This window comes from Nannobrachium achirus (genome assembly GCF_963921795.1).
Source record: "Nannobrachium achirus genome assembly, chromosome: 18".
Lineage (NCBI taxonomy): Eukaryota > Metazoa > Chordata > Actinopteri > Myctophiformes > Myctophidae > Nannobrachium > Nannobrachium achirus.
Window position 1 is genome coordinate 29546854 of NC_137825.1, and position 13391 is coordinate 29560244.

The 13391-nt window shown below is 42.2% G+C and overlaps 1 protein-coding gene across 1 annotated transcript in view; it reads right to left on the minus strand.

Annotated features, from left to right (window-relative positions):
- Window positions 1-1197: 1197 nt before the first annotated feature.
- Window positions 1198-13391, minus strand: part of tbkbp1 (TBK1 binding protein 1) — a gene marked incomplete at both ends in the record, with an annotated part of 38923 nt that continues 26729 nt past the window's right edge. Inside the window, 3 exons of the mRNA XM_080747906.1 lie at window positions 1198-1326; window positions 3336-4132; window positions 6705-6820. Coding sequence (XP_080604032.1) covers window positions 1198-1326; window positions 3336-4132; window positions 6705-6820 — 1042 coding nt within the window. The remainder of the gene's footprint in view (window positions 1327-3335; window positions 4133-6704; window positions 6821-13391) is intronic.

A 13391-nucleotide genomic window follows, 5' to 3' on the forward strand; every position in this document is an offset into this window, starting at 1 on the left:
AATGTATTACAAAAGAGAAAGGCAGACCTGTCTCCTTAGGGCCATCAATAAAGGATTCCATATCGTTGTTGTCGGGTGAAAACCTTGTATGTCCAAAACCGTTTTGCGTTTATCATTTTAAAAATGATTTAAACTAGTGAAAACAGCCGATCTACAAGCACACAATGCCTCGCACCGCGAGGCGTTGTGTGCTTGTAGATGTGCTGTTTTCATTACTTTTTTGCAACGGCCTTGTACAGTATGATGAAGCAGGGCTTTCCTTTGCGAAAGAACAGACAAATTTGAAACTTGGAGATACAAGGTTTCCACCCGACAGCAATGAAATGGAAAACAGAAGCTTCATCATCCAAGACACAAAACACCAGGGGAAGTCTTTTTCTTCTGAAAAAATATAATAATACTAAACTTAAAACCAATATACTTTGACCGGGATCCCCCAGGGCTCAACCATGGCCCACTCCTTTCTTTTCCCTCTAAACCAAATCTCTTCGCCAAAAATAGTTTGTTGTGAGCAACTGTACATGTCGCATGTCGTGTATATCTTTGACAAACGCTCGCTTATTATGACATGCCCAGCATAGGGACACTATGGTCCGAGTGGCTAAACCTGGGCCCTAATTTCTTAGTTGTATCTGTCATGCCGATCGGTTCTGATAAAAACGTGGTTACTTCTTATCGCGGCTCGTACTTAATTTACCTTAGGCACCGCTCTCTGCAGGTGTAAAGTTCGATCCAACAGGACCACACAGACAAAATTAGGCACCGCTCTCTGCAGGTGTAAAGTTCGATCCAACAGGACCACACAGACAAAATGTACAAAGTGTTCAAAACATATCGACACTAGACCTGATTCTGGCTCACAACGGATAACATAGGAACTTCTCTTGTCTGACTGTTTTTTGCATCCGTCCCTGTATTGATCACCCGAGTATGCACCGTAACAGGAATATGTATTTCAGAATATATCACTATGACCCTTTGACCAGGTCTGTCAATCACTTACATAATCTATAATATATATGCGGCAGCTGTGTGTGTGTGTGTGTGTGTGTGTGTGTGTGTGTGTGTGTGTGTGTGTGTGTGTGTGTGTGTGTGTGTGTGTGTGTGTGTGTGTGTGTGTGTGTGTGTGTGTGTGTGTGTGTGTGTGTGTGTGTGTGTGTGTGTGTGTGTGTGTGTGAGAGATAGATGATCAGGTGTTCAGATCTTGCTGTTCTCCAGGTGAGAGTCGATGTGTTTGATCAGAGCGTCGTCGGGGTAACCCACAGGGAAGATCAGCTGGCAGAGAGGACAACTCCTCATGTCACTCTCCTCTGTCTCCATCCAGAGCTACAGGACACACACACACACACACACACACACACACACACACACACATACAATAAGTAGGGTAGAACAGCAGGCACGTGCACACATAGACATCAAAGGGGGCTTGAGCATGTGCCCTTTTATCCGTCTGTAAAAAGTGCCCTCTCCAGACCATGAATCCAGTTTTTACTATGGTGAAAGAAATTGATTATGCTTAGTTCAGTGTGGTATCAAGCACCGGAAATAGCCGACCTGCAAGCTCACAACGTGTCGCGCTGCAACGCGTTGTGAGCTTGGAGGTCTGCTATTTTCAATGTTTTCAAATTTTCAGCCCCTTGCCTCTCTAACATTCTCTGCACGTCCCTTTTAGAACAGTGGTTCTCAAATTGATTATGTATTTGGCCACGGACGTTTAAAAGAGAAATGAACAATAATAGTACAAGTTCACAGTACGGCATACTATGTGACGCGCTGTGAGCTTGTATATCTGCACCAGCATTGTATGCCATTGAAACACCGGCAGTGGTTCTCAAATATTTTCATGGCAAGAAACCCCAAATTAATATGTATTTGGACCCGCGGAACTCCACCAGAGAATATTTTGTGCTAGGTACCCCCATAAAATGTTTCCAAAGTATTCCAAATCATTAACAATCTTTCATGATTTTTCTGTGAAAATAGTGATCTACAAGCTCACAACGCATCACATTGATCATGAGCTTATAGATTGGCTATTTTCAAATAGATGATGTATAGGGTTAAAGTGTGTATACTGGTTTTGATGCCATATCAACTCATTTTGCTGGGGACCCCCATCCCTGACAAGGACCCGTGGTGCTCCCTGGACCCCACTTTGAGAACCAATTCTGTAAATATAAATGTAAATAAAAACAAAAAAACAATTGCAATAAAACGTTCTGTAAAGCAGTGGTTCTCAACTTGTGGGTCGGGACCCCCAGGGGGGGTCGCCAAATTATTTTGGGGGGTCCCCAGATGATTAACTCAATGTGCAACATTGTTTTCTCACTCAACAGTAAACAAACCAACATACAGTTTAAGTGTACAGAGGGTATCTGCACATTTCTAAAGTGTCAATTTAAGGACTTTTTTAATACCTCTTAACTCATTGAGTGCCTATCCCGAATTAGTTCGGGATATATGATCGTATCACAGGGTGCCTATCCCGAACAAGTTCGGGATATAAAAAAAAAAAAAAATCTTTTTTTGAAAAAGATTTTTTTGAATTTTTTTTTTTTTTTTTTGGACCCCATCAAATCTGGTGAACATGATTTCAATCGCGATTTTGCATGTTCCACCCCCATACAACCCCATCTAACATACAGGGCAGCCATTTTTGTTTACATTACATGTAAAACATAAGGGCGATTATCTCAAGAATGCCTGAACGGATTTCCAATCGGATTTTTTTGTTTGAAAGCTGTGAACAAACTGCACAAATCCACTCTGGATTGCATTGGATTTTTCAGAGCTCATTCTTCTCTGTTTTTTTCCCATGCATGAGGTGTGCAAGGTTTAATCATGGCTAAGTTGACGAAAATAAGGCTTCTAAAATGCTTGGTAGCCAATAGCTAACTTCAAGCTAACTTCATCCTCTTCCTGTACATGCAGTCATGCACAAAGGAAAGTGTTCAGGCAAGTCATGGCTGCAGGGCTTCTGCATATACCAGCATATCTCTATGGGATTTTCTCTGGCCACTGGGCGCCCTCTAGTGGTGAAAGGGGTGGCACTAAATGAGTTAAATGACAAATTAAATATTGGTCAAATTGTCAAATATTAGAGTCAGAAATTGTGAAAATATCACCGATATACATGCTCACAACACCTCACAACGCAAGGCGTTGTGAGCATGTAGATCTTTCACAATAGAACTGTGTTATACAAAATGTAATGCCTCAACTCTTGGTGCTCGTCAGGGTGGGGGGGTCCCCAGTTAAACCATGATTATTTTGGGGGTCGCGGCCTGAAAAGGTTGAGAACCACTGTTGTAAAGACGTCACACTGGGCTCACATTGATGGAGGGCCAGGACTGAGCGTGTTCTGTGGCCAGGTATCCTGGCGGGTGGCAGGCGAGGGTGTTGGAGCGCTGCGGGATGGGGAACGCCGAGCAGGACGCGGGGCCTCTCATGACCCCCGTGGGCATGGTGGGGGAGGGCAGGCCCAGTGTCCGCGGCGGGCTGATAGGATGCGGGCACGTCCACTCCTCCTCGTCCTCGGAGGACTGCGCCGGTGGCTGGGGGGCCGGCGTGGACGGGGGAGGGGGCTCAAAGTGCAGGTGGGACACCTCGGACAGCGGGAAGGGCATCTCTCTGGAGTGACGCAGGGAGGTCTCCCCGAGACCCCCGCCGTCTCCGCCCACGGCACACTGATGAGGAGACGGAGAACCCCTGCTGTGCTGCGGTCCGCCACGGGGGGATCCCATGTGTTGGGGCTGCTGCTGCTTCGAGTAGCCATCCACGTAAGGCCGGGGCTTGGGCAGGGTGGAGACCGGGTCGAGGGTGAAGCGGGGTGGCCGCTGGTATGCCGAAGGGTCAGCGACCTCGGAATAGCTACGCCGGCCCTGAAAGCTGGCCCTCAAGTGGTGGCTGGCCGGCCGACAGGAGTAGGAGGCGGGCCCGTCGCTGACGTCCAACAGGGGTGAGCGGCGGTGCATGTCTGGGGAAAGGCGCTGGATTACCGGGGAGCATCTCTGGAGGATTGGAGAGTGGTGCGTTGGAGTAGGCACCGGAGAGTGGCGCTGGGAGATTGGCGAGTGCCGTGGAGACACTGGGGAGTGGCGCTGGTGGTGGATAGGAGAGTGAAGCTGGACTGAGGACACACAGAGAGGATAAAACACTATTTACACACTCATTTCTCCCTAGAAAGAGTTGCTGACACCGGGGCAACACATTGTCCAGCTTCCCCAGCAGAGCCCAGCAGCCCTCACAGCATAGAGCATTGGTTATATATACAGTATCTGTTATATGTATTTATTTCCATTTCTGAACATTACTAGGACCTGAACGCTTAATCTTTCACACGCTGGAAACTCATACGGTCTAGGTATATGTACTTATGTAGCATAGCGGGCGGCCAGGTCTCTGTGTGGCCTAGTGAGCCAACAGAGCCGACTAATACCTAAATACAGTACCGTGTCCACGAGCCAGGGGTGCCTTAATATGATGCTGTAGCTTCAAACTATGCAATCTCTGTAAATTAGCATCCAAACTTGAAAGGAGAGGCAGTAGGGTAGTTTCCGACACCTTAATTTCTTTCTGCTGTAAAGCCTTTGTACACACTCTGATTAAAAACAGCCGACATTCGTCATTTTTATAATCGAACTAAGTTGATTGTTGAGGCTTTTTGGATGTGCTGAAAACTGATTGATTAATGGAAATTTGCATCGGACTCTGTGTGCAAGGGCCTTTAATTAAAGGGTTGGGTTGTGTAGACAGTTACCTTGCCATGATCTAAATGATCTCTAAATATTAGTGAGAGTCTTCAATAGTTACTCCGTGGATTAGAAAGTCACAATCCTAAATATCCTCAGTGCTGTTCAAATATCATGGGTGTCTATTGTTTAAAGCTATACTGTGTAAGTTGCTAAACTAGTGGTCAGTCGCGGTATTGCTTTTTTCGTCCGTTTTTCGCCCGTTTTTCGCCCGGAGTCACCGCGGACCACCGCCGCGGACCACCGGAGCGGCGCCGCAAACCACCGCAACCGATACGAATCCATGGAGTGGTAGAACGTAATTTTCTGAGCAGGATTTGGGGAATAAGAGGTTAAGAATCCTTCATTCCTTCACCATCGTAAACACTGGTTGCTGAGTGAGGCTACTTCCTGAAGAGTCGGTTATTGGCCGGTAGTGTGTATGATCTGCGATGTGATTGGCCAACGTATACACAACGTATACAGATGATGCAGATTACGTCATTTTGCCGGGAAATCCTGCCCCTGTCACTGCTAAGAAGAAAACATATAAAGAGAAGGCTTCAGAAGCTGAAAATAACGGAGTGGGGGTTCTAAAACTTTAGCGATTTAACAGTTAGGACAATTTTAAGATTTGTTTTATAAAAAAAGTTACATGGTATAACTTTAAAGCACATGGAAATGCTGCTGGAGGCTCTTGTTCACGCAACCATCCACCTCGGTGACCCCTGTAAAGAGCTCATGAATAAAATAACAATTCCATGTTTTCTGGCATTTGTAATTCTAATCTGTAATTGATCACTAGATATAACAATCTTGTAAAAGATAAGCCGTTTCGTAGATACTGCACCAAGAGGTTAAATCAATAGGTGCTTGAAGAAGGCTGTGGGTGTAGCGTGGGTTATCCCAGTTTTTAACATTATGAAATGGTCACGTCAATAAAGACTTTTAAACTTTTTTCACCAGAAGAGTGCCTTCCGAGCACCCAGACCCTTTCTTTTTTCCAATATGGGCTTTTATTAAGGGATGTATAAAACTGCTTGAGTGCATTCAGTATTTCCTGTTAACAATAAGATCATTATCAGCCAGTTTGGGGTGGAAAAGCACAATTCTTTTTTTTCAGCCTCTGCAAGAGCATTGAGCTTTGTTTCTATTCTAGGGAAATGAAATGTATTGTTTTGTGGTTGTGGTGTTGAAAGGGAGTTGCTGTTTGTACTCTCAGTACTGAGCCAACAGACAGAAAACAGACAACGTCACATAAAAAAGGGAGAATTGTCACCGGCTTTCTAAGAAGTTCACTACCCTGATGAATGGAAATCATTAGGTTAGGGTTATGGTTGTGTGTGGTGCTCTTTTGGCTCACCTGATAACATACCACATAAATAAATAAAGCTATAGTTCTTTCGCAGCTGGGCCGGGGTTCTAATCTTCTCTTTGCTGCTCTTTGCTGCATCCACTCACTCTACCTTCCCTGTGAAAATCTTGTTTTCCTTCCATAAATATATGTAACAACAACCATTCATTTTGAATGTACATTTAATCACAACACAAGTGATTCAGCGATTTTTCTGTTGATCTTTACAATAATCCCATCAAAAAGCCTCAACATGCTGTTTGACAGGATGTGCCAGGCATTGTGTGTGGTGCTTTTTGGTTTGTGGTATACTGTAGACATAGATGTGAGACCTGGGCTATACATTTGACTTGGCACAGGAAGAGTAAAAGTGTTAGAAGTTGTGAGGCATTGTATACAACTGTAAGCAATAGTGTTTACCGTTTCCCCTGCTCCACACATGGTATCTGGACATATATTGTTCTTATTGCAATTTACTTTGAATTAACTCGTTATATGTAATGTTACCTGTTACAGGTGTGATGCAAAGGACACACTTCTCTTTCAATACAACTCTCAGAGCTGAGCTTCAGAAAATAAACTGCATACTGTATATAACATACTGTGTGAGTGCTAACCTGGACTGGTCTGCTCCTGTGAGGCTTTCCTCAGGATCTCTGTCTGCGCAGAGCTCAGAGCCTGGAGACGTCCCAGCTCCTCTGTTAGCTCAGTGTAGGCCAGAGCCAGGTCCACCCTGCACAGAAGAGGAGTTGAGCAGTCATCATGCAGTCATTAAGTGTGCATGCCATGCAATGGCAAAACACTTATTGTAATCCGCCATACTTATTAAGTGTGCCTGCTATGCAATAGCAAAACACTTATTGTAATCCGCCATACTTAAGTCATTAAGTCTTTCGCCACGAATTTCTGCACGTAATAACTGCCGCACAATTTACGCCACCGCCGCAATATATACATCAAAACGTGCGGCTCGGCCGGGAATGGTGTGCTATTACTTTTCTTTCCGATCCGCGTTACCATTGCGACGTAATTCGCAAAAAACGACGCCAAAAAACCCCATTGACTTAGAATGGGGGAAACTTCGGCACGTAATAACTGCCGCACGATTTACGCCACCCCCGCAATATATACATCAAAATGTGCGGCTCGGCCGGGAATGGTGTGCTATTACTTTTCTTTCCGATCCGCTTTACGATTGCGATGTAATTCGCAAAAAACAACGCCCAAAAACTCCATTGACTTTGAATGGGGGACTCCGAAAAAAACCCAGAAACTTTGGCGCCACATAACTCTGCCATACTTTTGCCTAGCAACGTCATTTAAAATGTAAAATGCTCACACAACTTTGGTCTTTTTCCGACCAATAGGGATGAGCTGTAATTGATTAAGCCTCGCCCCCTCTTTAACAGGAAGTGCCCTTCACCAAACAGGAAGTGCCTCTATAACTCATGAACCGTTTGTCGTACAGACTTGCGGCTGGTGTCATACCTTTTCTTTTTTTCTCAATTTTTTTTTCTCAATTTTTTTTTTTCTCAAATTTTTTTTTTCTCAATTTTTTTTTTCTCAAATTCTTTTTCTCAAATTTTTTTTTTCTCAAAAATTTTTTTTCTCAAATCTTTTTTTCTCAAAAATTTTTTTTCTCAACATTTTTTTTTCTCAAAATTTTTTTTTCTCAAAATTTTTTTTTCTCAATTTTTTTTTCTCAATTTTTTTTTCTCAATTTTTTTCTCAAAATTTTTTTTTCTCAAAAAATTTTTTTTCTCAATTTTTTTTTTCTCAAAATTATTTTTTTCTCAAAAAATGTTTTTCTCAAAATTGTTTTCTCAAAATTATTTTTTCTCAACATTTTTTTTTCTCACATTTTTTTTTTCTCAAGATTTTTTTTTCTCACAATTTTTTTTTCAAAATTTCTTTTTCTCAAAAAAGTTTTTTTCTCAATTTTTTTTTCTCACAAAACAATTTTTTCTCAAAAAACTGTCGTTAAAGTGCGACCCGTGATAACGGCCAAAAATGCTCCAAAACGCCACTAATTAGTCGAAATGGCTGACTTCCTGTTTGGTTTCTGATTGGCTGCTGGCCTTGTGACGTGGGTAGAGCTGCGAGGGCCTGGTCATCGCTGCTTGCAGCTTTAATTCATTAATCGTCCATGACCTTAATTGGGGCCTATTTCGCCAAACAGGAAGTGCCCCTCACCAAACAGGAAGTGACCCTTGATCTCGTGAACCGTTTGTCATACAGACACGCGGGTTGCGTCAAATGAAATAACGCTAATGCTAACACCAACCGCTACACAAGGTTGCACAGACTTAGCGAGCTGCAGGCACACTTAAAATTTCTTAGAAATTTTCTCTTCTAGTATAATAATAATAATCACTTCACAAAATTTCGGCACGTAATAAGTGCCGCACGATTTACGCCACCGCCGCAATATATACATCAAAACGTGCGGCTCGGCCGGGAATGGGGTGCTATTACTTTTCTAAGAGAAAAGTTGTATCGTTTAATTGATATTAATTTATTAGTGAATTAATTTTACCCATTGACTTATAATGGGAATCGCAAAAACTCACATTCAATATTTTTTTGCTCGCAAACCATAGGGGCTACAGTTTCAAAACTTGGAGAGGAGATTTATAATGATATCAAGGATTAAATAAAAAATTATTTCGTCAGTTGGCCTCATGGTGGCGCTATAACAGTCCACTTTACCTTTCGGCCTGTAACTCTTGAACCGTGGGTCGGAAAATTAAAATTCCCTTTTCCCTGGATTCCTTGGGTCATGACGCATCTCCTCATATAGGCCACGCCCATTTGCGTCAGGATAGATTTTCTGCCATTTTGAATTTTCTTCAAAACACACTTTTTGCTCCTTTTCCTACATATTTCCTCCAAATGTCACAAAAATCAATACACACGATCTATGGACTCATGCGATAAACATATTTAAACGATATTTTGATAGTCCATACCGTTCTTCCGTAACAGGGTTCCAAAGTTAGCGGGAGGAGCCCGTTTTGTAAGAAGTAGCAATAAATCACAAACGAAACATCCAGTCAACACCAAATTTTAACCACAAGTGGGGGGCGCTATACTGAACATATATCCAAAAGCATTTCCACTTCGACCCATAGGGGGCACCACAAACGCGCAAAACTTAACCGTTTCATGCCAAAACGTGTTTTTCAGGGGGAACGACCCTCTCAAAACGAAACACTAACACCAACCGCTACACAAGGTTGCACAGACTTAGCGAGCTGCAGGCACACTTAAAATTTCTTAGAAATTTTCTTTTCTAGTTACTCATTACAATCATTATCATGCCTGTATTCGTATATTGCCAATGGAATGTTAATGTTATGTTATGTTATGTGAATGTTAAATGTTAAATACAACTAAAGCTTCAAGTGCCGTAATATTTGCTTAATCATGCTGTCTTCACCCTCCAGCCAAATACAGCCTTTGATCTGACATCCTTTATTACTCCAGCAAACATACAGTACGACAGACATGCCGTACCATACGATACCCAGGAGTTAACCAAGTACTACCAGAGAGCCTTCAAAACCTGCGAGAAAACCTTCGAAAACAAGCTGTCCAACTGGGAGGCTTGTATTTTTAGAGCGCAAATTGCGGTGCATAATTGAAGTGCATAAAATCACACCATTTGATCCAAGATGTGCCGTGAGTCTCTCAGGGCCGTATTGACAGAGCAGTTCTATTTCAAGAAACACAAACAAGGCTGGATTACTCTTGTATGTCTTAAACGTGACATGAAATATTTCTTTGCCTTTACTCAGTTTATGAAGTGTAGACGAGAACTAAAACTAACAAGTCCTCATGAGAGTGAATTGGTGCAAACAATAGAGATATGAAGCGTTTCAACATAAAATGTGTGCACACTACATACAAATTTGTATACACAAAAGAAATCCTGACGACATGAAGCAATGGATGGCATGAAACGTCCATGACAAAAGGCAATGTAAGACGAGTCTACAGCAGTGGTTCCCAAACCTTTTAGCCCGCGACCCAAAAGAGAAATTTGGCCCGGGACCCAAGCTAGTGAAAATCGTGCCGCATTGTGAGCTTGTAGATCGTCTATTTTCTACTACTTCTTAATTATGTTCTTTTTTTACATGAATGGAATTTCTTAGATTTGTTTGTTTTATGTTTTTAAAATGTATATTGTATAATATATATATATATATATATATATATATATATATATATATATATATATATATATATATCGTATATAAGAAAGACAAACTCCCACTGCCTCCCAATGTATGTAGGAAAATAAAATGGGATTTATACTTGAGTCGTGACCCGCAAAAATTGGTCCGTGACCCACAAATGGGTCCCCCGACCCACTGTTTGGGAAACAGTGGTCTACACAGGCTAGTTGACGACTGATAACTGGCATGAGATGAAGAGTGATACTAGTTACTATAATATAGTAACTAGTATCATATTATGGGTAAAAGCAGAGAGATTGAGATGTACATAGTGGTGGAGGTGGTTGTTTGGAGGAAGTGCCTGACTTGCTGCTAGCTGTCAGCACCTGTAGCCCTCACATCTGATAAGGGAAATCTCATAACCATTTTCTCTGAACTCCGAGTCCTCAGTCTTAACTTGCATTTTACCCATGCTTTGAGAGAGATAGTGGCAGATTATGATGATGATGAAAGACTGGATTGGTTTAGCGAGCGGTTTGTGCCACCACTTATTAAAGCTGTTAAAACACACGGATGGCATGTGCATTATGCCATCCGTGCATTATAGCTAAATAATGCACAGTTCTACAGTAGTTCAAATAGAGAAAAATATATAGAAACATATGTACTATTCGTTTCCGCTTTCAGATACATTATACGCGAATGATTTCAAAAACAAAATAAACTGAAACATATTTGAATACTGTACAGGACAAGAAACAGGAGATGTGGTAGATGAGTGCCAACGCGTAGTAGTTAAAATCTGATAAGGTACGTCTTATCAGAACTCATAAAACCAATTTAACAAAATCTCTCTCTCCTGATGAGAATCTGACTCAGCTCATCTCCCGTTAGAGATGGTGACAGATAAAAGGACGAGGCACAACTCGTCTGTGGGGTTCAACTGCCTAAATAGAGCAACAGAGACATAAACCTGCACCGTCGTCAGCACAGCAGTAGCAAAAAACAACATATGTGCAGCCTACGCAGCAGAAAACAACACGCGCTGTCAAATTTTAAATGATTACCCTGGCGAGCTTGAGCCTCAACTGTGTGTGTGTGTGTGTGTGGTGCGTGTGGTGTGTGTGTGTGCGCGCAGATGGGAAGAAGATTGCAATAATCTTACAGAAACTCATATTTTGCCAACCAATGTCATCAGGTGATTAGTTTTTACGTTATAACTTAATTTTCTAGTACCATAAGCTTTTACAACATCTGCAAAGAGATGAAATAAAAACAATATAAATAGCTCAGGGGTAGATAAACTGGTATTAGAGCACGAAGGGTATAAATCCCGAAGGGTTCCCAGTTCGAATCCGGGCTCCCCCTGAGTTAATGTCGAAGGGTCCTTGGGCAAGACTCTGAACCCCTAATTGCCTCCGGTGAGTAGGTTGGTGCCTTGCATGGCTTCCTCCGCCACCGGTGTATGAATGTGTGTGTGAATGGGTGAATGTAATGCACAATCTATGTAAAGCGCTTTGGATTAAAAGCGCTATATAAATGCACCATTTACCATTTAAATAAAAAACAAGCTTCTTCTGTCAACGGTTAAACTTTCCATTACAGATTTAAACCTAGTATAGTCAACCTGGTGCTTTAGTTTTCCACCAACTTGCTATGAGTCAGACAGACCCACAGGGTGGACTATCAAGCCACCCACTCCCCTCGAACCCATTAACGAAGCCATCATCAACATGGCCATTTGCTCACTGGGTTGTGAGCCACTACCATTGACACGATAGGCATAATGACCCTGTAATAAAAACATCCACAAAAATCCATCAACAGCAAAACAACATGCGCAGCACTCAGGTTAAATTACTTACTGTACATTCACTGCCAAAGCTATCCATACGCTGTACATACTATTTGTCTGTCTATATCGATGTATTTTTTTTGTCACGGTTCAAACCAAGTCCAAAACTCCAATCTTTGCACTAATATTTTAAGCTCCCGTACTCGAGAAGTCATTCTCCTCTCTCTAAACGCTGATTTATATTTGTCAGTTTAGATGGATGTGATTCTTTTCTTTTCACACCTATGTCATCTCAGCAGTCACCTGGCCTTGGCCTGGTTTTGACAGTCGCGCTCTGCGATGCAGGTCAAATAGCAACACCTCCAGCTCAGGGAATCTCACGTCTGAGCCGCCGTGGGAGTACTTTGTCATAGACAAAATGTTTTACAAATACAGCATTATTTTCCTGGGGAAGGAAAATGTGTATGTGAATGTATCTGCGCAGATTGTACATTGCATTGTTTGTTTGTGTGTGTGTGTGTGTGTGTGTGTGTGTGTGTGTGTGTGTGTGTGTGTGTGTGTGTGTGGGAGGTGATGATGGCAGTTTGATGCCAGCAAATCGATATGGCAGGACGTGTGTGGGATAAGAAGCGAGTGCTCTGTGGGCTGCATGGGTCTGACCTCTGAGCAGACGTTTACAGAGAACAGCCCACAGGCCGCGGCCGCTCACGGGATTCATAAACCAAGCTACTCTACACTTAAACACTTAAGGATAGTGCTCAGGTTCACAATAGCAATGTATGGTTGGAGAGAATGGGGGAAAAAGAGGAGGAAAGGGAAAAACAAATGGTAAAGAAAATGATGTAAACAATGTTATTTGATTTTGTTATTATTGTTATTTTTATTTTATTTTAGTCTTCAACAGGGGGCCCGGGACCCCTAGGGGGTCCTCAGAGTTACTACAGGGGGTCCTCCAAATCCTTGTGTGATAGGATAATTATTTTAAATTAACAACTTGAACCCTCGTATCCCTATTCCGAGGAGAACTTTAGCCAAAAATATATTTTTGGCAAAGGTAAAAAGGTAAAAAAAAAGAGCAGGAAATTGCGTAGTGAAAGGTCAAGTTTACAAAATATCAACGATTAAATGTCTGAAAATACACATTAACAATGAATCAACATAAGACTGATGACAGTGCTGTCAAACAAGTCTATGAATCTATCTATGAAATCGATGAAAATCTGCATCACACATTTATACAATATGTAGAGGGGGCCCATGCTTTATCTCTCTCTCAGCTAAGGGGTCCTTTGCCTGAAAACGTTGAAGACCCCTGCTGTACATGGTTCTTT